This window comes from Rasamsonia byssochlamydoides, assembly GCF_041956645.1.
Source record: "Rasamsonia byssochlamydoides strain NRRL 3658 unplaced genomic scaffold VTN77scaffold_46, whole genome shotgun sequence".
NCBI lineage: Eukaryota > Fungi > Ascomycota > Eurotiomycetes > Eurotiales > Trichocomaceae > Rasamsonia > Rasamsonia byssochlamydoides.
Genome location: NW_027192429.1, coordinates 147,824 through 173,978, shown reverse-complemented (window position 1 = coordinate 173,978; position 26,155 = coordinate 147,824). Strand labels below are relative to the sequence as shown.

General features: G+C 49.5%; 8 protein-coding genes across 8 annotated transcripts; 2 read left to right on the top strand and 6 right to left on the bottom strand.

The window, feature by feature from the left end:
* Positions 1–3,728: 3,728 nt before the first annotated feature.
* Positions 3,729–4,187, top strand: VTN77DRAFT_6135 (uncharacterized protein; the record flags this gene model as incomplete). Its single annotated transcript, XM_069422380.1, has 2 exons — positions 3,729–3,884; positions 4,044–4,187. 2 exons carry the CDS (start codon positions 3,729–3,731, stop codon positions 4,185–4,187), a joined length of 300 nt encoding a protein of 99 aa, XP_069276390.1.
* A 3,272-nt stretch (positions 4,188–7,459) lies between these two features.
* On the top strand, positions 7,460–8,567 carry VTN77DRAFT_6134 (uncharacterized protein; the record flags this gene model as incomplete). Its single annotated transcript, XM_069422379.1, has 4 exons — positions 7,460–7,510; positions 7,586–7,777; positions 7,868–7,947; positions 8,012–8,567. 4 exons carry the CDS (start codon positions 7,460–7,462, stop codon positions 8,565–8,567), a joined length of 879 nt encoding a protein of 292 aa, XP_069276389.1.
* A 6,738-nt stretch (positions 8,568–15,305) lies between these two features.
* Positions 15,306–15,751, bottom strand: VTN77DRAFT_6133 (uncharacterized protein; the record flags this gene model as incomplete). Its single annotated transcript, XM_069422378.1, has 2 exons — positions 15,306–15,653; positions 15,716–15,751. The coding sequence occupies 2 exons, from the start codon at positions 15,749–15,751 to the stop codon at positions 15,306–15,308; spliced, it is 384 nt and encodes a 127-aa protein (XP_069276388.1).
* A 349-nt stretch (positions 15,752–16,100) lies between these two features.
* On the bottom strand, positions 16,101–17,100 carry VTN77DRAFT_6132 (uncharacterized protein; the record flags this gene model as incomplete). The annotated part of the gene is made up of 4 exons (XM_069422377.1): positions 16,101–16,233; positions 16,303–16,555; positions 16,610–16,724; positions 16,789–17,100. The coding sequence occupies 4 exons, from the start codon at positions 17,098–17,100 to the stop codon at positions 16,101–16,103; spliced, it is 813 nt and encodes a 270-aa protein (XP_069276387.1).
* Positions 17,101–17,220: 120 nt separating this feature from the next.
* VTN77DRAFT_6131 (uncharacterized protein) lies at positions 17,221–17,478 on the bottom strand (the record flags this gene model as incomplete). Its single annotated transcript, XM_069422376.1, has 2 exons — positions 17,221–17,369; positions 17,418–17,478. 2 exons carry the CDS (start codon positions 17,476–17,478, stop codon positions 17,221–17,223), a joined length of 210 nt encoding a protein of 69 aa, XP_069276386.1.
* A 2,563-nt stretch (positions 17,479–20,041) lies between these two features.
* On the bottom strand, positions 20,042–21,176 carry VTN77DRAFT_6130 (uncharacterized protein; the record flags this gene model as incomplete). Its single annotated transcript, XM_069422375.1, has 2 exons — positions 20,042–20,749; positions 20,838–21,176. The coding sequence occupies 2 exons, from the start codon at positions 21,174–21,176 to the stop codon at positions 20,042–20,044; spliced, it is 1,047 nt and encodes a 348-aa protein (XP_069276385.1).
* A 781-nt stretch (positions 21,177–21,957) lies between these two features.
* On the bottom strand, positions 21,958–23,196 carry VTN77DRAFT_6129 (uncharacterized protein; the record flags this gene model as incomplete). The annotated part of the gene is made up of 1 exon (XM_069422373.1): positions 21,958–23,196. One exon carries the CDS (start codon positions 23,194–23,196, stop codon positions 21,958–21,960), a length of 1,239 nt encoding a protein of 412 aa, XP_069276384.1.
* A 730-nt stretch (positions 23,197–23,926) lies between these two features.
* On the bottom strand, positions 23,927–25,685 carry VTN77DRAFT_6128 (uncharacterized protein; the record flags this gene model as incomplete). Its single annotated transcript, XM_069422372.1, has 4 exons — positions 23,927–24,528; positions 24,586–24,871; positions 24,971–25,446; positions 25,601–25,685. 4 exons carry the CDS (start codon positions 25,683–25,685, stop codon positions 23,927–23,929), a joined length of 1,449 nt encoding a protein of 482 aa, XP_069276383.1.
* Positions 25,686–26,155: the final 470 nt, after the last annotated feature.

Sequence of the window (26,155 nt, the reverse complement as noted above, 5' to 3'; positions counted from 1 at the left end):
GGCAGCCATGCCTGACATAACATACCAGATGGGGGAACTTGTATGGCTGGTTATTTTGCAGGAGCTCCAGGGTACAGAATATTGCTAGCTAAGAGTGGCCGATGCTGATAAGCCTTAAACTCAATTGAGAAAAGAAAATCCAGGCCGGTGGGAACCAGAGCCGTTGTCGCGGAGGTTGATTGGACAGTTGCAGATTCAGGAAGCTGACTTCTCTTGACAAACAAAACACCAGATATTACCTACCTAGATAGTAAATGTTCGAGAAGCAGCCAAGCTGAAAAATTCCCCATGGTTATAAACCATTCTATGCAAGAAATTGAGAGCAGTGTCCAAGTCATGACTGTATCTAATCAGATCTGGAAGTCTAATAACTTGTTCCAAGGTTCCAAACTCGATCATATCATATAGCTCACATCTTAAGAATCAGACAGATCTGTGCTGTGCAGTACATACTTCTCTGTGAAACTCACTGCCCTGTTCTTCATATATGGGAGTGCTCTACGGTTTATTTTTCTCGTCTGCACGCTTATAGCCTAGCTGCAGTAGCAGTCTAGCAGTCATGCTGGATAATGTTATCTACCTATCAATGTCTATAAGTAACACGTGATAATGGCACATCAGAGATATTATCAGCAAATGCTTTAACAGAATTCAGATGTTGCCAAAGAGATGAGCTATAAATGAGACCTCAGGACCTGAATCCTAATTCAACCGGTTAAAAAGAAAAAAAAAGAAAGATCTCAAAGCAGCAAACGCATAAAACAGAACAGCTGATAAAAGGTAGTAAGATATTCTAATTATTATTGACTGGTCTCAATGTCCCCAACTGTTCGATCCATAAATTAATCCATCAAGCAACTGTAAAGTATTCAATGATAATTGCATACACAAAGATCCAAACCTATTAGGGTTATTAAAATTAAATACTGTACTCTACTCTTCAGATTCGGAATCTAAGGTATCAATCACTGTATCACAGCCATGATCTGTCTGCATTGCATTGCTATATGCAAGATCTGTTGGGAACAAGTTCCAGCAAATCATCGTTTCATTCATTTCCAGGAAGGGTGCATAATCATTGCGCCTTGCATGGGAGATAGTACAGTACAGTTTGTGTTCAATTCAGTAAAAGTATGAACTGTCTGATTTACTGTCGTTTTCAGAACTCTTTTCAGGAATGTTGGAAATGAACCACCAGGATACTTAGGTAGGTACAATACAGTACAGAAGGAATAGAAAGAGGGCCCCGTACTCGTCGTGGTGGACCACAGTGCATTAATGATATATTTTTTTATATGACCTCTCCAAACCCACTGTACAGTACTCATCTACCTCCCAGTCTTGCGTACTGGGTGCAGGCAGCAAGTAAGAGAAACGGGGTTATGTGTTCCACTTGATTGAGGTGATGGTGGAGAAATATGTACATATAGTACAGACCTTAGGTAGCAGAGTAGACGCATTTGAGGGTTCTTCCAACAAAAATACGAAAGTCCCCATTGCCGTCACGGTATTATTCAAAGTCGCCGATGCATTGGATGGATTACTGGAGATAAAGTTAGTTAGAATTCCAAAATACCAGTACTTTCAAGTGATGTATCATTGCAGCAGTCAAGCAGGCAGTAATAATAGTAATATGCTCACCGAGTGCCACGCTTCCTTCCAACTCAGCATGATTTGACCGATCTGGTTGGTGTGTTACACATCACATGCATGATGATCATGATGCAGGAAGTTATTCTCCAACCGTCGAACCCTTTGAAATGAAAGGCTCCACCGTTCCATATCGCATTCGTGGCCCTTTTGGACTGGATGGATGTACTAACCCACCTAGGTACCCAGCAATGTTCCTTATTGAGGAGGAGGCAGTTGAAAAAAAAAAGCGATGTGAGAGATGCTCTGCATGCATTGTGAATATTGGAAACAGGGAACAAATAAGTAGCAAGACCCATTATAATATGAGAGAGAGAGACTCTTCAGCAGTCCAATTCCATGCTCAGGGGCTGCCTTTGGGAGATGACGTTCGCGATTACAAACCGCAGATTCTCAATTCTCAAATGTGATAGTTGAGATCTGTAAATGAGTAGCGGTCAAGTCAGCTCATAGATCAGCAGAACCAAGATAGTTAACTCTGACTTGTCGGATCCAATGGGCAAAAGGTTGCTTCATGCAACGTACAGGATCAAGTAAAACTATGCCTCGTGAGAAATCGTCAACATCGACTGAAAAACATCGTTGGTTTCTACTTCTCTGCAGGAATCTTGCAAAAAATTATAAGTCTGCTGTGAAGTATGACTTTTGCCTGGAATTGCTGAGCGATTCAGGTCAGGTGTTTGAATAGTATCGCTATCAAACTGGTTGCTAACGTACCTCTTGTCGTCAGTGCTCAGCCACCCAACGCTATCATGGTGCAGTATTCCGGCTTGTCAGGCAGCTAATCCATATCTGCGCATGGATCTGTTGGAAGCAGATCCAGGTGAACGTCATTGGTGCGGATGAACAATCCGAGCAAAGATCGAAATCTGCAACTTCCACCGTTGCGGCATGCCTTCCTAGTTTGCATGGCAATAATAAATCAAAGAGTATTTTTGACTGATCCAGAAAGATACACGTCGGCAAATTAATGCGATTCGAAGGCTAAATGCTAGTAGGGCTGTAAGGTTAGCTTATCACGAACCAACATATCCGTTTCAGCCCATCTGGTAGTGACGATCACTGACCACTTTCTGCACAGACTGCACTTATGCCGTAATACTTCGTAACCTGACCAATTGTTGCCATTGAGCATCGATAATCTGAGTTGGATTCCCTCCCTCAGCAGTTTTGCGTTTAGAGGCATCTGTGTTTCTTACAGTACTCTCTGTACCGACAGTCGCGCCTCGCAACCTCAGCTGCAGCCACTTTGACGATTCCTGTCATGTGAATGTGCTACTCACGGCAATCAGCGAGTATGTAGATTCGCGTCGGGTAGTGATAAGCGACTAACAGTAGAAACAAGATCTGGCGGTCCGTCGATAATGGCGCATGACTCGGTGTCGTGCCCGGGTCGAACTCGTCGGTGTGCCGTCCTTCCACCATGCAGTACGACCAGGCATTCTTCAGGTTTCGTGGTGAGGCTGAACAACGTGGTCTGGCGTCGCCATGCTTACGAGGATCGAACGAATCAACGAACGGCCCTCGTTGGAATCTTGGAACGATAAGCCGCTTCTAGATTTAGTGAGATAACTATGGAGTAATCAGAATGGCATCAGCCGGGAAAGATCTTAATGGAGACCGCCAAGAATGCGGGGTGATAAGGCACAGACATTCGGTGCAATGACTTGCTTGCGTAAACGAGCGGTAACTCGCCTTCCTCCTCTTCCTTCGTCCACTAACCTACCTAGGTAGGTGCTATTATTGCCCAAGGAGGCCTGCTGTCGCGGAATACCACAGTCGACAAAAGGGGGGCTGTTGGTTGCGCCCGTCTTGTCTCCAGGCATCTGACAAGCGCGAGTTTGGGATTGATTAGGTCGGAGGAAATGCACATCTCACTGGATCCCTAACCTGTATTACCCAAGGATGGAATATCAGGCTTTGCGGGGCCATGCATGCGGTCCGAATCAGCCTTTCCATGGTTCTTCTAGTCGTACAGTATGTACAATCATTTCCTACCTTGAAAACGGGTGTTCCCTTGTCCTCTGTCGCTGCGAAATGCAGTCGTCGTGGAGTTGGGCTCCTTCCTACCAATATCAATGGCAGAGTCGGAAGGGGGAAAGAAACAGGTCAACCAATTTTCGTCCTGTTGCGATCTGCTGGGTGGGAGGACCGATCCAGCCACCGGGTGCCTGGGCTCCTCCGACTCTGATCGTCCCACGCGTGAGAATTTAGATGCACGCGCCATCAACCAGGTAGGACAGCGTTACTGGAGCACAAGAGCAGAGAAAAGAATTTGACGGATGCATCTCGAAGACCCTTGTATCACCGCTCGGAAGATTTGCAGTCCTGTTTCTTGGTGACGAACTGTGGTGTAGCATATTCGTAGTTGCTGACGAGCGAGCGTGTTGCAGGGTCTGCCTCAGTCCCTCTTACAGGCCCTCGTTGCACCCTTCATGACAAAGCAGCTTTCCTGTGACGGCGATTGTTTCCAAACCACATGCATTTCCACGGAGAAGGGACGTGCCTCTTTGGATCGGCAGAATCCTTTGCACTAACGATCTCGAGACTCTAGAAACCCAGAAGCGTTGGATGTTGCTAGCACTTGCATGTCTCTGCAGGAAGCAAATGCACAACCCCATACCGCTTCTGCAGCTGCCTGCATTGGCGACAGCCACAATGCGGGAGTTGAGAAGGATGCTCTGGAAGTATTTACGAAGACAATCTCCCTGGTCATTCTGATTCAAATGTACTGTACACTACTAACTGAACAGTGTTCTTGGGCAATAGGAATAGAGCAGAAGTTCCTTGGTCGAATCCTCCGGGCATCGCAGGAAACAGACCCAACAGCGCCGTGTATCAACTATTGACTCCGTTGCGAACAAGTCTGGACAGTGTACTGCAATTGGGTCGCGCCAATCAGCCCAATTGCCTTCAAAAAGTCATTCGATGAGCGAAGTGCTATCAAAATTACAGATCTCAGCGACTCCTGTTTACTTAAGATACAGACAGGACATAGATAAGGGATCCTTGACCTGCATGCAGATCGAACGTGGCGATGCGGAACCCTCCATGTCCTGTCTGTATCTGCAACAGTCCATGCAAGGAATTGAGCAAGCAATGGAATTCAAGCCAGGTTCGACGTTCATCATCAGCCCCGGAGGGTATTCGACAGTTACTTGTCCATTCAAAAGAGGGCTTGCACGACGCTAGGATGTCGAACCCTAGTTCGCACGAGCTGTCTTACATTTGGCGATCCGAAAACGAATCTGGCTGACCGCAATGTTCACGTCGTGAGAGTTTATAGTCAGAGAAGAGGGATCAGAAGACTGTCTCCGGTGATCATTCTAGTGAGTGAAATGTTGAACTCCCAGGCGGTTCCCCGGTGAACACGTTCCGAATTGGACTGACTCTCTCTCCTGCAAAGTCCAGACATTGACCAAGAATGCGCACTTGGACTAACACCAGATAATGGAATTGGGACTGCCCAAAGATGAATTATTTCAGGGGGATGTTTATCCTCCATAGACGGTGGCCCATATGGAGGACTCTGCACTCTTCATCCAAGTCGATCGCTTGGCAATGAAACTTAAAAAGAGACCCTTATGGGGAGCTTCTTCAGCCACGGCGGGACTGGTGAAGGATCATATCCAGATAGAGGAACCCAGTGTTCCTTGTTTATCATAAGCTCTGGCGAGGACCCTGGGTCATAAATTTCTGACGGAACTCGAAATATTAGTTATGGTGGACTGAACCATCGACCTGTCCAAGAGAACAATGCAGTTGTCCCTATATGTGCTGTAACAGGGACTCAACGGGGCATTCCTGCTGACGGTGATAGTGATGAAGCTGATGGAGGACCATGGTGAAAGACGATGCGGGGAAAAGACATGCTTGCACGAGAGGTTGTCCAGGTACTTGCTTCATGGAGACTGCTGGGCGACAATTGACACCCAGGCCAGACCTGGTGGGCTATACGTCGGACCAGTGGCAGGCTCGGGCTCTGGTGGCCGTTCTGGCAACCCCCGAGGGGCCCGTATCGTCGAAGTCTCCAAGGTGCCAGTTGGATAAGCGGCATCGGGTCTGGTCCGTTGGTGACTTGGCAGCAGGATCCTTACCCTCCATGCGGCGTACACTCCGTATAGTAAGACAGCGGGCCGCATTGGATTCTGGCAGCCCTGACTTCTCCTGGTTGATTGAGGGAGAGTCGTGACTGCCGGGGAAGGGAGAGGGTCGTCCCTAAGGTTTAGCAGTGGTTCCGGCCTTCGGTCGCTAGTGCCTATACTTATCTCGGTGCCATGCCACGACCGCCCGCCGGGAGCCAGGAGGCTATCCAGGTCAGCCAAGATGGCTCTTCCTCTCAGGAGTTAGGCGTGACAGTCCAAGTCCAACTCCCCCTCATAGTCATAACCTCGCCTCACCTAACCTTCTGACCAACATAGAGTAGAACAGCTTCACTCACACCTCTCCTCCGTATTTCGGTTTTCAAGCTACATGACGCTGCCAAAATTGCCGCAGGAACATGTGCCAGTTCAGCGGTACGCACTAGGATTGTCAGGCGCCTATCCGCTGTCTTTCTCCATGTCTAGTCCTGAATTTACCGAGGCTGCTGTGGTCCCTTGGCCTCGCCCAACAACCCCTGTCGGCGACCAACAGCATCGGATCTGCCCGTTCCATCAGACTTAGAGTTTGGGGGCTTTCTGGACGGCATCGCCGTCGTACGTCCTCCGTAAAGTCAGTACGTTCGTTCCCTCGAAGCTAAAGACCCTGACCCCACCGTTGCGCGGGTTGTGCTGCCGGTCACTGGCATGTCTCCCGGCGCGCTGGGGAACTGGATCCCATTACGGACTAACTACTCCGTACGGACAATGGCGTAGAATTATGAGATAGTTATCGTCCTCCCGTCTGCTAGAACCGCGGGCCGTCATGATGGTCATCCCATGGCAAGTCTTCCTCTGTGGAACAGTTAACGGTACTGCCGGGCCCGTACCAAAACGGCAACCACGACGGGTCCAGGACCTCGACGGAGTACAGAGGAGGGAGTAATACTGTACGTGTACAGATTACATTTACAGGCCTCACGCTGGAAATGGAATGGAATTGGATGCGACCACGGGGAAGCGATAATTACAGGATCCCTTCTAGCCTCGATCTCTCAGCTAAACAACGGGCCTGGCGGCTTTCCCCGTAAGAAGCCAGACGCGCGACTAGCATAACACACACATGATTTCCTTGCAATTTCCTTTACACAATTAAGAGCTCTCCAACACTCCCTGCCCGGCAGCGTGCATCTTGTCCCCATGTGTCAGAGCCGGGCTAGCACTGTTTGGTCTGCCCATCCGCCCATCGTCCACCCAGCAATCCCCGTGGATAGCCCGGGGTCTCAGCTACCCATCCACCACTAAACCTTCCGGGAGTTTGTATGGGATGACTTAAATTACCACTCCTCCCAACCCACGTCCTGTAACTATATACTGCCCTCCCAACAGGTCGCCTCCGCTGGTTTTTGCCTGCAGGCTGGTCCCTTTTCATACCCTGGACCGTCGTGGGCAAGCTCTTCACCAGCTACCCGTTCTCCTTCTCACCCGGCCTTGCTGACCTCCGCCGCATCTTCTCCATTACTATCCTTTTCGCTTTTTGTTTGGGGTCGCCCGATTGTCGCTTTTATCCTCGATCCCCCCCACTCCGCTCATTTAGATTAACCGTGACCCTTTTATAAATCCTCGTCGCTCCCTCCCCTCAAACTATACCAACACCCCGGTGGTTTTTTGAGACAATTCTTTTTTGAGGATTGGCGATAGATCGCCTGTCCAGCTTTCTGTCGTTGGTCATGGCGCCTGGAGGACGAGACTTCAGCTGTTCGTGGGAGAAATGTGGCAAGGTGAGAAGGAGCCGGTCTTCAACCATGTGCTTTCCTGATTTGGATGGCTGATAAGCATCATCGGTTGCCATGCAGTCGTTCAACCGCAAGTCAGATCTCTGCAGGCATTATCGGATACACACCAATGAACGTCCCTACCACTGCACTGTGAAGGATTGCAACAAAAGCTTCATCCAGCGGAGTGCCTTGACAGTCCACTCCCGAACTCATACAGGCGAGAAGCCACACGTCTGCGATCATGAGGGCTGTCACAAAGCCTTTTCAGACGTCAGTAACTCCATTCCTTTGCGCAATGCCTTCTTCCCTGATATATATGGAGTGATGAGAGGCAGAGTGGATATTGATGTGTTTGAGTAGTCATCGAGTTTGGCTCGTCATCGCCGGATCCATACTGGAAAGCGGCCTTATATTTGCCAGGAGCCCGCGTGCGAGCGGAGGTGAGAGCTTGCAGGACCTTTCTTCTGCTGAATTGTCTTGCTCATCTTTGCCTTTTGTATACAGCTTTTGCCGCAAAACCACTTTGACGAAGCATCAGCATCGTTCACACCGACCTGGCGCGGCGACCCGGCCATCTTCCGAGGAGGCAACGCCAGAGGGAACGACATACCAGACCCCTGTTGTGACCTCGATGTCACCTAATCAGTATATCCTGGCGCAGCAACCGTTCTATCCTCAACCGCCGACTCCAAACCACGACTTTTATCCACCGCAGCAGGCTGTGTCTCTCGCTCAGGTCCCGGTTCCCGACCCGCAACCTGTCCTTCCCCAGAATGTCCCTGCTGCTGCTCCTCCCCCACCACCACCCCCTCCTCCGATGGATCCGCAGCACTATGCGCATCTGATGCAGCCGCGTTACGACCCGAACCCTCGCCCAAACTACGTTCCTGCGGAATTCCATCAGCCACCTCCGCCGCAACCCTACCCTGGCCATCATCCCATGACTGCAGAGAGCCATCCCATCATGGTCTCATATCAACCAGATTTCCAATATAAGCCAGCCACTCGAATCCTGAATCAACCAGAAGGCACCGACTGGGGTTTCCTCGGGCTGGGTTAAGAGACTGCGATCATCGATTTCGGCCGCCGACTTTGGACCTCTTTCTTCTGCCTCCGCCGTCGACTTCACCGAATAACCTAGACGAGAAGTTGGGTTTCGGACCTTTGTTGATATTCCTCTTATTTTCATTCACCAGGAGCACACGACCCCGACACTGCGCGTCTTTCGTGATTGCCTTACGATTCTTTGATGACATGACTAATTATGGTACTGGTAAAAGGACCGGTCACTGGAATATCTCTCAAAAGGATACGGGGTGGCGTTTTTCTCCGGTTTGGTTTCATTCTGTCTTGCAAATTGCTTTTTTCCCCCTTTGATTCCCAAACTGTGAATTACTCTCTCCACCAGCCATTTTTACACTCAGCGGGGTTTCCTTGCCGACGGTGCGGTCCAACAACCAGTTTGCAGTCGCCCGCCGAACGGGACGGGAATGTTGTTTTGGACATTATTTACGACTTGCTTGAAATACGGCGATCTGGGACGTATTTACCTATTCCCTTTTATGGATGGGGCAAACAGACTTGGGAGGAGGTACCATGCGAGCTCCAGATTTGTCTTCTATCGATTTGGGGAGGATACAATCCACTCAGGGCAGATTTCCAGATTCTCGGAACACTCGGGACGGGCGGGTCCCTCTGAACGTCTGGCATGGACTAGCAGGGTCTAATCCTTGTATACAGTCTCGCACCAGTGGCGACGCTCTTTGGCCGCGGAGTCGTCGAGTATGCGGGGTCTGCGGTGTTTCCTACTTGCTCTTTCTCAATAGCAACTGATACCCCAGGCATTATTGTTTAATAGCCATTATTATTATTATTATGATTGTATCACTTTGCAGCTGCTAGTTCTATTTTCCAACCCTTCTCTGTAAGTTTTCCTTTTTTTTAAACCTCCTGTGCATGCATACCTATCAATCAACCCTGCGGCTGGGTCACATTGACCAGAGTCCATAAATACGCACCTTCTGATCCAGGTGAAGGCAAAATGTTATTTTGAGGGATGAAACTAAACTTACAACAGAGCTACTGTCATTGAGCTTAAGCTTGTGCCTGAATGGCCCAAGCACCCTAGGATCAACTGAGTCTTTGCTCCACTTTATATGGCAGCAGTACTGGGTAGTATAACCTTTTGAACGTTTTTTTTTTCATTTTCACTCACACACACTCTCTTTGATGTTATTCCTGAGTTACTATCAGGCTTTCTTCACTATCTGCCCTTTTGACATGAACCCAGCGGGCATAACAGTCATCAGTCCCAGGCTTTGCATATTGATTTGGAGCTTCAGGAAAACACACTGTCACTCACACAATCCCTCCCCTTTCATGCTGCAGCACTGCTGGACGAGTTTTGTACTGATCACAAACAGTAGGATGATAGCAAAGTTCAGTAGGGGGTAGATACAGATGATTGTGGCCTTCCCTCTCTCCGTGGATCTTTCCGGGGCAGGCACTGCCGGGCTGGGCCGCAGCCTGGGTGTGCGTGGTTAGTCCCTTTGTGCAGCACATGGCCAGAGAAATAGACACCTTGGGATTAAGTCTGACACCATTTTTTTCCCTCCCAAGGCTCCTTTCAGCATCTCAGGCTCCCTACAATGATGGAGCCTGGCGACCCTTCTGTCAGCACTTATCCTGTGCGGGGGCTACCCGCAAGGCCGCCCAACCGGGTATACCAGCTCTACCAGCATCAAACAGGAGCAGATAATCGTGCCCTAGAGACAAAGGATGACGTCGCTCTCACACATGATGAGGCACACAGATTGACTGATCTGCTGCAATGTCAGGAATTTCTTATAATTGTCAACACGAATGAGGGTCCATCATTGGTCAGATCTCAGCTCTCCAAGAGCCGGCTCCGCTGTGAAGTTAATCTCAGGGAAGATGATATCCTGTTTTCTGTCACGGCTGATGGGGCAAGACGAACTGGCAAGAGGAACTATCAATGTCCATGGCGCTATTAACCCGTAATGGACAGACAGCCGGTCCAGTTTCCCCGCCTGAAAGACTGCTTGACAAGAGGGCCAATAATCACCATTTTCTCGTAGGTGATTCTTACCCGCTAGCCAATTATTTTAAGTTTGACAGCTCTGCAGTACTGGACTCGCTTCTCGAAACTCGACGAGGAGCATGACAAGCCAATCATCACGGGCTTCTTCGGGATTTGACTTTCATCGTGAATTGTGATGGTGTTGCGCCTCACGCCTCCGTCGACCTATCGACGATCGAGTCTGCGCTGCTGCGTATCGACTGGCTACAGGCAACAATCTCGGGGACCCCTGTCTTGACGCTACTACGAGGATGCTTGTATTAAGTAATTAACTATGGATCTGAAGGTTCGGGAGATGTGCCGTCAGGTGGATTCTCAATATCACCAGGCCAGTGCTTGTCCTAGACTCCTAGTAGTCGGTATTCTAACAAGCCCCCGGCAAAGCTTGTCCGTCACGCGCCAGTCCGCGGGGGTCAATCGTCCTGCTATTTAACTTTCGAGACTGTTTCACTGTCGAAATGTCTACTCCGTACTTCGTGGGGCCGCCGGAGGGTCAACCGAGTCCCGACCAGAAAACCAACTCAATCTAGAAAGCAGCTGGCTCGGTTTTTGACCTCATCCGGGAGGAAATCCTAGGATGGAGGAAAGGACAGAAGGGCCTTTTGTCCCGAAAGGGAAGGGTGCCGCGGACCTCGTGGTAGCTAAGAACGGCCGTAGAGTGGATCCTAGTTATACACTAACCCAGTGATCTGGATCGTCGCGCCCCTTTCAATCAACCTTGGAACGCATGGTGGTTCTGGCGCTGATCACACGAGCTGTTTCACCTCGACCTCTATCCTGTGACTGAGTGAGTTTTTTTTTTCGTTCTAACTCGCAGATCAGCACTGTACTCTGTACGGAGTACTCCATACAGGTCAGGTACCTCACTCATGGACATGAGTGGGTCTGCCAAGCAACGAAACAAGCGCGACGATCCGATCGGTGATTTGCCAGATACTCCCGTTCGGGGTCCACCGAAAACTGGGGTTACCCGTGGAGAGGCCATTCCTGAAAAGGCAGGTCATTCTGAAACGGGTCCATCCCCGACGTGGCAAGATTGAAACTGTTTCGTCCGAGTTTCTCCGTGAGTTTTTATCACCAAATGATAAACACTAAATACTAGTTGACTAGTTGATACCGGGGAACCTATGAGAGATGTTGAAGTACTGGGTACAATAGTTACTACCTAGGATCTACTACCGAGGTAGGTAACGGAGTACTCCGTAGGTACTGACCTAGTCGATAATAAAATACATATATTACCGGGTACCGCACCCGCGAGCAAGACAGGTGGAGTAAGCCGTAATAATACAAAGCAGGTACGTACTCCGTACCTGAGAAGGTGACAACCAAGACTTCATCTAGACAGACGTACGGGCTCCCTGCTGATCTATGCGCGAATGCCATCACTGATCATCATCAGTCCAGTCCCAGTGCGGCAGTGCCGCATTGGCACATGCCTACCTCAGATCGTAGATTTAGATTCGATGGGGGAGGGAACGCCCATTTGAACGGTTCGATAGGCTAGCTGCCAGCGTTTTTTTTTCCCTCTCAACAAATGCCGAGACACTGTCCCTTTTTTGACATAGTTCCCGCTTGGCATCTCATCAGGTTTTCAACCCGGTTGGTAGGTACCTAGGTAGGTAATCGCGAGCCTTGATCACTCGAGACTCGTTAGAGAAGGGAAACTTTAGACGGGATGAACCTGATGACATGACAACCGTGGATGGTGATAAGGTGGGGTGGGTAACTGGTAAGTGCCAAGTTAGGTACAGACCACCCCCTGGAAGGGTATCGCATCTGCCATCTGCCATCCAGACAGAGGTGATCGATATCATTATTTAGAGAGAGGATTTAGTATTTATGATCCCCGAGGCGAAAATCCATTCATAATAGGTAGGTATTTAACAATACCAAGATGACAGTAGACCAGTAATCAACAATTATTAGGTAATTATTTACTAATAGTAATTGTTATTGGTTAATTAAGAGTACGAAGTAACGGAGAACCTAGGTACTAGGGGATGATCTACCCGCCCCCAGGAACTGGTACCTATCTACCTAAGTAGTCTAGTACTCCGTACCTAGCCTAGGTACAGAGTACGGAGTATCATCCATGGATATCGATTTTCATCCCATGTCGTGACTCGTGAGGAGGAAGTAACAGTGCTATTATGGTCGTGTCATGCCAAGGCGTATTATTATTACAGATAAACCATATATCTTTTGATCCCCTAAGTTCTCAAGGGCTACCGTGGACGTGTAGGTCCACTAGAAACCAAGGAACCAACTCCCTGACCTAACCTAGCCTAACCTAACCTAAATCCATGCCTACCCTAACCCCCTACGTGCTCCCACTGTCGGAAGAGACCGAGCAAGCTCGGGGTTAGCGCCATAACCTCGGCATTAGTCAGACATTCAGGAAGTTATTTCCGGCGCCTTCTCGGATTTTTACTTATATAGTCGTCAACATATTAAACTTGATCCAGCTTGATCCAGTGTGTCCCACAGGAGCTCCGTAACTATCTACCCGGCAATAGTCCCAGGTACTCCGTACCTACCTAGGTCCCTGATGGAGAGCTGGAGCATGCCAAGGCCTGCCAAGATATCATCGACTTCCCTCCTCTGTCCAGTCGTGAGTGAGCTTCGTCCCTCGTGCGCAGATCATATGAAGGGAAATCGTGGTCGTTGTTCTGGAACTCGTGGGTACTGTACGGAGTACGGATTACAGAGTACGAAGTAGTCGATGATCATTCAAAGATTGATGGATTGGATACTTACCGACTTGCCGACTTACCAACCGAATGACCGACCGACTGACTGATTGAGTGAGTGACCGAGTGAGTAACTGCCGTCCGGTCATCCGAAGTGTTCCTATGATTTCTACAAAAGTACCTAGGTACGGAGTACGAAGGATAGAGTACTGAATTATCTGCTAGGTACCTTAGGTGAACAGAGTATCTATGTAGTACCGTCCAAAAATGCTAGCGCATCCATTCCCCTGTTATAATGGAAATGATATGATATGATATGATATGATTTTATACTGTTGCTCCAAATTTCTCACCGCTATGCTAGCTACCTAGGTACCTGGTACGCATATAGTACCTCTAGGTTAGGTAATTGATATTGGGCGAGTGGCGACAGGGGCATCGGAATGGATGAGGCGTGAATGAATGGATTGTATTTCTGCTGGATTTATTTATATGAAATTTACACAGGCGGTAGGTGCTTAAGGGATAGATAGATTCCTGAGTAGATACCTACCTATCTACCTTTAGTACTTTGTACTGTACCTACTAACGTAGGGACCTATGATCGAACGAGAGAGGGAGAACTGGCTGCGAGAATGAAAATCAAAACAGTAGTACTACTATTAATTCCTAAATTCAGTATGGAGACTGGGTAGTGCATCGTTCACGCTACTGCTGCTGCTGATGATACACGTTAGCTAGCTAGATAATGAACGATCTCGGTAGTCTAGTAGTAGTAATTGTACCTGTATTCGACGAGATTAACATAATATGCTGGTGGGCCATATTTCAGATCAGCTAAGAAGTAGATGTCATGGCATCTCCTTTTGGCCGCATCTGCAACATGATATTCCTTTTCTTACGATCTATTATTACTCTGTATTTATCGTAGGCTAGCCAAACATTCCACTAGGTAACTAACTAATTAATTAATTAATGGTATCGTGTGACGGCAAGTTTGTGAGAGAGATGTGTTGAAGTCGATACGATTCGTGGCCTCCATATAATCATATAAAGGAATAGGTCTACTGATCTGTTCTTTTATAAAGGGGGCAAGCAAGGGCATCCATCGAACTATATATTCCCAATATGGTAATAGTATGTCTCTGCCCAAGACGGTTCAGGTCGTCGATCATGTGACTAATTGCACGTGTGACTGATAGACGTCACCTGCATAGTTCCCCAATTAGGAAAAGCTGAGCTTCTATATCGAATGACTTCGCCTTCGTAGCTTTCTTTCATTCTTTCTTTATAGATTACGTATCAATGATAAGATCAGTTTTCTTATCGGTTGTTTTGAAAGCCGTGGCACATACTTCAGCAATACCTTAAACCCAGTCTACTTAGGTACTGTACTAGGTATTATATGCCTAAGACCCTAACTACATACCTAGGTAGGTAGCTATAACAATTTTGCAATTTCTTCCAATTTTTTTTGAGTGGATAATGTCAGCGATATACAGGCACCAAGTCATCAAGCTTAGTTAGACATCGCTCAGATTGGCCATCTAACGATTATTTTCAGAAGATCAAGAAAGAAAGAATCAAGATCTCCTAGGGATCTGACAGGACAGGCTATTTATTTATGCCCAAATCAGCCAGATTCCGTAGTACATACTTCTCACAGTTTCTGATCGCTGGCACCCTGTAGGGAGGTGAGATATCCGTTTCAGTGTCCTCAGGCGATGGGTAGAAGCTTCAGTCGCCGACTGATAATATACTTCTTGAATACTACTATATCTAAGAGGGACTTTGAGCATTATTGATAGCTCAATATACCTAGCCTAGACCAAAAACTGTATAGATAGCATAGTAGAGTTTAATTATTTAATATCCTCGTCTCTCACAGCTAAAAAGAGGTAAAGCACAGTGCATAAATTTAGGTAAACCAACTCCACCTACATACATACATACATGAACTTTACCGCAAGGATAAAATTATACAGCCTGCTTTATGGAAGCTTACCTAGTTCTCCAACTCCAGCGACGCATTCCCAACGATCACGCTGTTGCTCTTGGCCTTGAAATCCAGAATGTCCTTACCTCCCCGAAAGTGAACCTCAACCTGATAAGAGGGCCCATATACCCACTTCTTCTCCGACGCATCGTACTTGGACTCGACGGTTTTAAGATCGATGTTGGACAGGTCCGTCTTGATAGTGCCCACCTTTAAAATACGACAGTGGCTCAAATGTTCCGGGGGATCCTCCAGCGGGCAAAAATATAGGTTCAAGGAGTCTTCTCGAGGCGAGTCCTCATGAATAATGGCTTGGACAGCGGCAGTCACGGTGAAGTTTTCATCTATTTTTTGGCCCTTGGGTTTTTATGACCGGTCAGTGAATAGAAGCCATGGCAAAAGTATGAGTGGTATTTAACCTTCGACACAACCCACTTCATTCTACCCCTGCACATTTTCTTGTCGGTTAGTTTAGAAATGTACGCGTCTGCTTCGTTGTCGATCCCCTCTCGGAAAGGCTCTCCCCAACTCCACCCATAGTGAACGCGGCAGTGGGTTATAATGGGCTTGATGCCTTCAAGTTCTCGAAGTGCCGCCCCACGGACAATTGCTGCTTGACTAATAGTCGCATATCAGTTAATTGCCTTGTCTGATTGTGCCAGGAAGACTCACCAATCGACAGGACAAGTAACTTGGCAGTTTCCATTGCGCTTACACCATTGTCGCACTCGTAGGTTGAGGTATTCAGAGTCTCCAAATCCCCCCACGAGAATTAGGCGCCGACTATGTCAGTGGTTGCTCATATCATTTGACACGGAAAGAAACATATGTTCGTACATCGATTTGGCTGTTTTTCTTTCTTGCAGCTTCTACTTGCGTCTCGATGAGACGGATGATGTTATCAATGACGGGGTCAAAGAGGCTCTTCATGGTTTTGCTGCAGGAGGAGGTAAGTTAGTAGTTAGGGTGGAATGCAGTTAGGTAGAAAGAAGCAAATCCGACTTACTTATTTAATTTCACCATTCGTTCATCGTCGTCGTCATGGATCGAATATGGCACGTCCATGTTCAATGGACCGACCTCGATTAGGCGGCGTTCATTTGCGCCTCGGAAATTTCTCTTTTCGCTGTCGAAGGACTCCATGAACCTGCTGCCAGGGCCTCGCCTTTTGACGGGCAATGACAGATAGGCATCTCCGAATGTCTTGATCATCCATTGGTTGAAATTGCGGTCGATATGTGTCGAGCCACATTTCCCGCCTGCTTCCAGTCAATATGTGATTGATTGAGTTGATCCAGAACGGACGAACCCACCTATCCCAACGCAAAGCTCTTCAAACTGAAGAGTCGGATATGCGGACTTGATTGTGTATGTTGTGATGTCGACCGTCCCACCGCCGCAGTCGCAAACCAGAATATTTTCGCCAGCCTGACGCGTGAGCACAGTAGTTGGTTTAGATGAACCATCAGCTATATGTATGTATTGTACATACCTTGATTGACGCCGTAGCTTCGGGTCCTATATGTGGCTTCATCGCTGCGATAGCCGCTGCTTCAGGCTCAGCAATCATGGTCAGAGTGTCAGATGGCCTAGACGCAAATCCGGCAGCCCTTGCGGCCTCCCGAGTGGCGAGCTGTGCCTGGTCAGACCAAATGGCGGACATTGTAAGGTAGCATTCCATGGGCGTAGCATTGAAAGTGTCTTCTCCTATTTGCTTCTTGAGCATGTTGACGAGATAGTTGTAAAGATGCCGGAGAAAATCCTCCACCACATCCTGAGCCGTTTTGCCCTTTGACAGGCTCATGAGGCCATCTCCGTAGAGATCTCTCAGAGACTTGTCGTCGAACTCGGTCAAAGGGGTGTTCTTGTCGAGGAGAAGCTTCGTCCAGCTGTAGGATTTGACATCGGGGCGAACGCTGAATCCTCACTGGTCAGATCGCATTCCACGGTTTCCATTCTCATGTGCATAAGCTATCCTGGTCGCCACCTTCCACGATCCAGGATGGTCCCGCCAATTGCTGATCACGTTGATGTCTTCTATCCTGGTCTTTGTGGAAAACACCCAGCTTACCCCTAAACTGGTCAGCTATACCTAGGAGCGCACGTTTGCTAGGGTCATACCGGAGTACGTGGTACCATAGTCCACCCCGACAATGATTTTATGCCGCTTGGATGAGCTCATCGTCTTATGCAGAGGTCGGAGATACTCGAGAATTCCGCTTAGTCTGCCAATGAACGAAAAAATCTCATGGATTTGGTACACAGGAGACTCTCACAACCGGCTGGCAAGTCTGACTGCGCGAGGCCGAGACATAGACAAAGGAAAGACTGAGGGGGAGGGGGCCCTGAAGAAGTCGAGTTGATACTTCGCGAAATCAGCCGCTGGAGGGGCTGCCACGTCCGGATCACTTTCCAAACCGCGCAAAAACTTGCTGTTTCTCTGTGGCTTGCCGGAATGAGTGTTGCAACAAGGCTCGCCAATGGGGGCTTAGTTAGGTACGTCCTGTTCTTGCCAGCCTCGCTGCAGAACTAGGTCGTGGAAGATGAATCCGAGCAATCCGGTTGCATCACTAACTCGGTCTTCTGAAAGCCACTGCTGCAAGGCTGTGACATACGCTTATGCAACGTGTTCTGGTTCGAACCCGATTGTTCCGTGCAGTCTCTTTTGTCTGGAAGAGCAGATGACCAGCTTGTCTTGTCTTGAACTATAAAACCCAGCACGGAGTCTCATGCATGATACAGCTAAATCAAAGACAAAAACGATATCCAACAGCGCCATCCAGAAGTATCCGCCCAGGTGCCATTTACAGATGTACCTACCATCATTTTCGTACGGCACTACCAAAAAACCTGGGAGACAGAGGGGTCCAGGGAAAGGTCAGGATGAAATGGACCTAGAAGTTAGTCAAATTGACAGATGTTTTGCTCGAAGCTCACCATTTGTAGGTGGAAACAGGTCACGTAAATTCTGAAGCCATGGCAGCAGCGATCGCAGCTACTCCTGTCTCACAGTCTCCTATGCAGGCGGCTGATGTGCAGAATAGCAAGGCAGAGGACGTGGCAGCTAAATTGGCGACGAGCCTGCCCGAGGGCAGAGTTCAATTTACCCCTATGGAGAATCCCCACTATGAGAAAGGGCGGGTTCAGATGCAGGATGCATCCGGCAGAAGACCCTCTAGCGTATCACAAGAGCGCAATATTCTTGCTCAGGGTGATCGGACAATAACTAGAGCGGGTCCGGATCAGAAACCTCTGCGGTGACGACCCGTTACGGAACGTCCTTCTGGCAACCACTGGCTGGGGGACGGCAGAAAGAGCGGGAGAACTGGACAGCGCGATTGAGAAAGAGGAAGAACTCCGCCTGGACCCTGATTTCTGGCAACCTATGATCCGCCGCGGGGCTACGATGGCACGCTTCGAAGACTCGCTGGACTCGGCTCTCCAAATGACCATGAGTCTCGTCGACCGTAACCCAGTCGTCCTCCAGATCCTGAAGGAGCTGGTGGATGAGGCTAAGAACCTGATCGATACGAGAGCTGGAAACACCGTGAACGAGGAGCTTAAACGGCTGGAGGAGAAGTACCGTCAAGACTTGGCCAAGATCCAAGAGGAAATGAACGAAGCCCTGGCGGCCCGAGACGTTGAGATGCAGTAGATGCTGGAAGAGTCCCGGCAACGTCTCGAGAGGCTGAAGGAGGAAAACCGACGGACGCAAGACATGTTACAGTACGAGCGGCGGAATGAGACGCGGCGCATGCAGAACGATTTGGACGATATGAAACGGCAGCTGGAGCTCAAGCTCGCGGCCCAGCGGGTCGAGGACGAGGTGAAATGGGAGGGGATCGTAGCACAGCTGCGTGCAGCCCAGCACAAGGTTCGTCCTGAAGAGCAAGAGCTGCTAGACCGCAGCATCCGCGAGGCAGAGCGTTCACCTGCTCCTCAAGTTGGCTCCAATGCTCGGGAGTGTAGCCATGACTCTACTCGGCTTTCCGATGTTGCTGGGCAATCCGTTTGGAGACCTCATGTCTCTGTTTGGGGATGATCGGGATGGTCAAAATTGTTGATAGCTATCTGTATATTGTTCAGATAGGGTTGCGTTTTCTTCAAGCAGGGGGATCGTTACCTTTGTATGTAGTCATAGTTACTGGAATTCGCAATTTCTTCTCCTAGTTGCCAGGATGATCGCATTATAGACTCTCTTCAGCTGGACTGGATTCCAACCTGTCTATTATTCAAGGTAACAAGGTCAACCGGCAAGAGCGACCTGGAGGGTTTACTGAGGTCCCTCTCCCCTCCGTACCTAGGAAGGTACCTGGGTAGGTACGCCTTAACCCAATCGGGCGATGCTAAACCGGAGCAGGTAGCAGAGCTTTTATCACTCGAGGCTTGTTGCATTTGTTTCATGGTCCAGTTTATTGTAGAGTCTGTCTTGTCTATGTTCTCTATAAGTACTATACGCATGTATATACATATATAGATGAGCGTGAATGTATGGACGGTTCAATCAGATATGTGGAGTTGCTTCTTCGGGTATCTTCTTCCCTGTGATAAGGGAGAGGGAAATGTCCTGACTTGGCGCTGGGTCCTTCGTGGTAGCTGTGAAGCTTCACCCGATCAGATATAATGTATGCTGACCATGGACAATATGTCCTGGCTGGTGTCATTCTGTCTGTCTTCGACACACTTCAAAAGACAGACGGAACATTGCCAGAAAAGAATCAGGAGACATCATCGCCTTTGTCCTCCTACCAACTTATTACCCCCCTCTCCCTATCAAATCCGCCTCGTAACTGTTCCTTTGGCTTCACCACTTTCCCCTGCAGGACAGTAAACTTGACGATGTTCTCACATTCCTCCGGCCGGACTCTCGCCAGCCAGATTCCCTGCGCCGCACCCTCAGCCTCCTCTTCTTCCCCTCTCTTTTTCTCTTCGGGAGAAGCGTCATTATTCTTCTTTTTGTACCAGTCGAAGTCTCTCCGTCGGTACACAATCACGTTCGCCGCGTATTTGTGACCCCCCACGTGGCTGATGAAGTAGACGCCCACGCCTCCAGGCCGCTCGTCGTTCGCATCGCGATAGAGTCCATATGTGCGCAGATGCCGCTCGAATTCGCGCTTGAGTAGCGGCGCGGATTGGCCGCAGCGAGCATCGCGGGTCCGTTGAGAGCAGAGCAGAATGACCGCCGCATGCGGGCAAGGACGGGAGCGCAGAGGGGTGAGCGAGGAGATGTCCACAGCATCGTCATTATTCTGCGCGGGAGGGGAGTGTAAGGGAGTCGTCGTCGTCACGGACGGGTTGATGAAATATTTGATCAGATCCGGGACGAGCGCGGGCGTAACGTGGTCGATGATGGTGAAAGCAGGCAGGAGAAGCACGGTCGTCGGTCGAGAGCCATCCTCATAGTGATGATACTCATCAGGAACTGGAATGTTGGACGCGGAAAGCTTGAGTTTCTATCAAGGACGACGCATTGTCAGCTTCATTGCAAACACATCCTCTCCATTTTCGGAACTGGTGTTACAGGGAGTTTAACTGTCGTACCCAATTACTAGGCTCAATCCCTCCTTTACCAATCGCCTCCATGACGCTCCCTTTCTCGTCCGCAACATCCCTCACCCAATCGGTCTTGCCCGTCGCGACAAGCACATGCGTGGCCCACCCATTGACATTGCCGAACAACTTGTCGCTGAGGTTGACGTCGAACTTGGCCGGGTAATGGACCGTACAGGTTGCGCAGTCGCGGTCACAGTCCTCTCCATCGACCGCGGGGTCGACCTTGGGGAACAGCGCATCGTACGACGAGACAGATCGGAAGCCCCCGTCGTTGTTGTCCTTGCTCGAAGACAAGAGCTTCGCACCGCGGCGGAGGATCGCCTGCATTCTGTCTGTGCACGAACCAGACCAGACTATACCCTTAATACTCTCAATAAAACAGGTCCTTTCCGCAGACTGATTTTTCTATCTTCCTGATAAAGATGGCGGGGGGTGGCGACCGCGTGGCTTCGGAGATATCTGTCCAGATAATTATCTTATCTGATCCGCGCGCATGTAGGAGAAGTTCGTTAAAGAATTGCCGCGGAGCGTTGCCGTATTTCCGGTAGATGCTTAATTAATCCAACTTAACAGGTCGACTCGACAGAAAGAGATCTGTAATGAAAATGACTGGATACAAATAAAGGTCCTGTCTTGTATTAATTTCCAATCAATCTCAATATCTTCAATTCAATTCAATTCAACCGCCCAGAACATGGTGTGATGTTTTCTCCGGATTTGTAATTGAAAAAAATTGACGGCAAAAGAAAGTCCCGGCGGATTGATCCAACCCAGCTACCTCATCGCCCGATGATACCATTCTGCTACAGTAATTCGACCCCCGACAGCTTTGTATAACTTAGTTACCTATAGACCGTATGAAAAATGGGAGGACCCGAAAAGCACCTGCAAGAGCGGTGACGGTACAGTACAGTAATTAATTCAAATTCGATGTGACAGTGCTAATCTATACATGGACACTGCGTGCGATTACTCTTACTCAACGAGTCTGAAACCAAAAAAGGCCATCCAAACGCCCAAATCCAAAACCTCAACCCAAAGCATCAAACCCAAAAGCAAATCTAATTCTGATTGTATTCAACCGTGTATCCAAAAGTGTACCCAAACCCTACCGATTCCTTTTCCCCGGGAGGTCTATCGTATAAGGCAGATCCAAAGGGCTGCGCGCCTCTGCAAGGCGAATAACACTGCCGCCGCTCGAACTTCTGGAGAGATTCGATCGCACCCTTTGAAGTGAGTTCATCGATGGAGTCTGGCGAACACCCAACGCGCGGCGCTCGGTGGTTCTTGACAGAGAAGGGGTGCTGTTGTTCTGGACCATGGGCGCGGTGCGGATACTCTCCCATGTTGAGGAGTTGTTACTCCGACCTCGGGCGAGAGGCTCGCCGACCTCCTCAGTAGTATCCACAGTATCCGTTTCGCCTTCCTCGTCAGACGGACCGATGAACGATTCGCTGTCTGTGTGGGAACTGTCTCCACGGATTTCTTGCAGCAGTTGTGGGTCGACAGCTTTCATGCCCCGGAGGATTTCTGCAAAGATGCCCATTAACGTCCGGAATTCATCTTCATGAAGCGGATGTGAAGAGAATCGAGCTCGCTCGTAGATGGCGAGGAAGTCTTGCCCCAGCTCCGGCGGGTTGATCAGATTCAGCGCCGTCAGATGTCCGATATACTCTCGTAAACCCATCGTTGCAGGGCGCTGCAGGATTTCCACCACGCGTGGATCGGGAATCGACTGCTGTTCTGCGGAGGGGGGACGGGGGGCAAAGGGGTCCAAGAGACGATTCGATGCGGAGTAGAGCGGATCAGGCGGTGCGAGTGAGACTGCCTTGGCCTCAATCAGGTGAGGCAGCTCAAGGATCACCGATTGATACTGTAAATCAGGCAGATCCGGAGACCCAGGAGAAGACCAGCCTGCGTGGGAGATCACGCCCCAAGGGGGCCGGTCACGGTCCACCGAGAGCGTTTTATCATGACGAGGCTCATTTGCTTCGTCCGACAAGTCCCTCGGGCGTGCCTGGTATGCGATGATCGCGCTCCGAGCAAGACCCTCCACAACCAGCCGTCGCACGCTCTTCCCCACGTCACCCGTCTCGACCGGTATCCATGCCTTCGGAATGCCGCTCAGCACCGTGCGATTCGTATAGATGCGACTCGCGTAGAAAAAAAGCGCCAGGGCCACGGTGATGATATACGCTCCCGTGACAATGAAGATGTTGGTCGGCCTGTGGTTTTTGTAGCATTGATAGATGAAATCACCGGGAGTGAGGAGAGTGAGGCAGAATAGGATGATGTTGAGGACGGCATAGATGGTGGAGCTAAGGATGCGGAGGAGATTAATGGTCATCGTAACGGATGCATGGTAATGCGCAGGACAAGCTGTCCCTTGCTTTGAGCTCGAGCTCACAGTATTATCTATCCAATCTGGCGGTTGGTAAATTGAAACGAAACACAGATATGATTATAATACTCCGTATTCAGCGTGGTGGTGGAAGCAGTGTGCGGAGAAGGGGGATCGACAGGATGACGCGCATAGCATCACGTGTGCGGTTTCATGCCAATCTCGATACGGATAACTTCTAATCTCAGAATAACCAAGCCACCACCATCATCAAGATCCTGCTCTCATTAACTATTCTAGGTTTTAAGTTGGAGTATAATGTTCGCAATTTTAGTCAATGGCCATCCGTCTGGCATAGCCTTGCTCAAAGAAACGTTCCCTGCGCTCCCATGAACAGACCGAGCGTTCTTATTAGATAAGTTGGAGGATTCTGAGCTTTTCCCCCGACAGTCACTAGCTGCTACCTTGATGGCAAAACATGGAAATCTACGGATTTTAAACCTATGGAAAGATCCAGGTCCTCGCGTCTGGAAACTCCCAGCAGATGAAACCCATAACCTGAGTTAAGGTTAATCTATTGCAAAATTTCTGGCTGGACGCAGAATCCAGACCAAACATATCTGACCTAAAGAGGTAAAGACTGTGAATCTAACTACAGAAGCCGCCTGTGAAATCATCTTTATCCAAAATAAACATATTGAAAACTATGACCAAACTCATCTCACCCCACGAGTGTCTAATCCTCGATAGCGACCTCGTCTTCCAAGGTAGGACCGACATTTTCACCTCTTGCGCGACGGACGACGCGCTCAATGCCGTCCAGACCCCTCTTCAAGACATCCATCTTGGGACCATAACTCAGTCGGACGAAATGGTGGCAAGGACTGTCGAAAAGGTCTCGTCGCTTCGCGGGGTTCAGATCGAAGAAGATTCCGGGCACAACGATGGTCTTCTCCTTCAGAAGGGCGTTGAAGAAGTTCAGACCATCCGAGATGTTGGCCTCCGGAGGCAGCGGCGGCTCAAGGGACGTCAGGTCGAGCCAGATGTAGAACGTCGCCTGCGGCACATCCTTGATGCGGAAGCCAATCTCGCGCAGGCGAGACAGGACATAGTCACGCTTCGCTCGGAAGTGCACCTGGAGTGCCTTCATCTCCGCACGCACAAGGGACGGCTCGAGCATGGGGACGGCCGCTTCTTGGAATGGCACGTTTGCACCACCATCGAGGTAAGAGCCCGCGGACGCGAGAGCCTTGATAAACTCTTTGGGCCCAACGACCCAAGCAATACGCCAACCAGGAAGGCGGAATCGTTTTGTAAGACCGTCAATCAGGAGCACATCTGTTACGGTCATGTCAGTAAAGAGGTCACTTCGAACATGGCCGTAGTATTACACACCATCTTTATCGACATCCTCGACGTTCTCCGCACCGCTAATGGTCGTGCCGTCACAGCCCGTGGCATAGTTGTAGCCTCCATAGAATTCGTCCAAGATCAACGTCGCACGGCCTCGGCAGATGTCCTGAATGCGAGCCAGCTCGGGGTTCGACACGACATGGCCGGTGGGATTGCGGGGATTCGAGGTTAGGATCACCGAAGTGCCTCGTGCGATCTCTTCAGCGATCTTATCCGGGTGGATGTGATAGTGGTCCTCCTCGGCTAGAGGGATTGGGATGGGTGAAAACTGTCCGTGTAGTTGCAGCATGTATCAGTCCTTGCACACAGTAAATGGAGTGTTGAAACTCCTGCACATGTTGTGAAATGCTCCTCTCGCGAAACTCACGTTCTTGAACAGGGACAACATCTCCGAATAGGCCGTGTAATCAGGGATAGGGAACGACAGGTACGAGTTCCCCAGAATGGCCGCAATCCGGATCAGTCCGGCTCGTCCACCGGGCACAATGCACACATTCTCCCAAGTGTATTGGCTCTCCTTTCCCTTGCGATAATGCTCATTGTACAGCCGGGCAACCGCGGCACGCAGAGGCTTGATGCCAGCCGTGGGACCGTACTCTCGGGCGGCGGAGTCGACAGGGATAGTCGCTGGACGGGGGAAGCTTCCCGCGATCTCATCGTCGACCTCTGGGGCACCCTGACCCAGGTTCGCCCAGGACGACGGGTCGTCTTGGAAGCCGTGCTCATTGGCACGCTCAGTACACCAGATGACACCGGTGGAGGCACGAGAAGCGTCCAGGCCAGCGTGCGGACGGTGACCTTCGTGGGCGGCACGGAAATCACGGTGGGTTTCGGAGTTTTGCTCTGGAGCATTCGAAGAGGTTGAAGTCAGTCTCGATGTCGTCAATTAATTGATTAATTGATTGATTGTTTGTTCGATCTTGTGGAGAGAGCACACGGGATGAGGATGGTAGATAGGCACTTCGGCCATTCAATGACAGGAGCAATCAATACACACCGTTCTCGGACAGTTCTTTGTTCGTGGAGAAACGCCTGGCGTCCGTTGGACGCAGGATGCTGACGCGACGTCCCGAGAATGACATCTTGGCTGTTGTGCTGTAGTGTGATCTGCTGGTGGTATCTCTGCTGTGCTGTTTGTGGAGCGCTGGATTTCTTGGCTCTGGAGGGGAATGAGGGGAATCCGGGGTACCAATAATCACCAAATCACCAAGTGAATTGTCCCTCTTTTCTTGCTGTACTTGGCACCCTGTACATGTACTGGTGTACTGGGTAGTGGAGTGATGAATTGAGTCCGTTTGACTCGGCGCTTTGCTTGCCTTATGAATAAGTAGATTCTCGCCTCAAGTCTCTAACACAATCGGGAGCCACCGTAAGCAATCGCCTATTTGTTCTCCCCGCTATCCATTACCCAATATTAATTAAGGGTTGCCAGAACGCTCGGGGCAACAACAATCCAGCACATCTTCACCAAAAAGCGTAAAAAGAAAACAACCTTGTGCGACAAATAATCCCTCAAGTTGAGAGTTAATTAGTCAGATACTGATACCTGTTA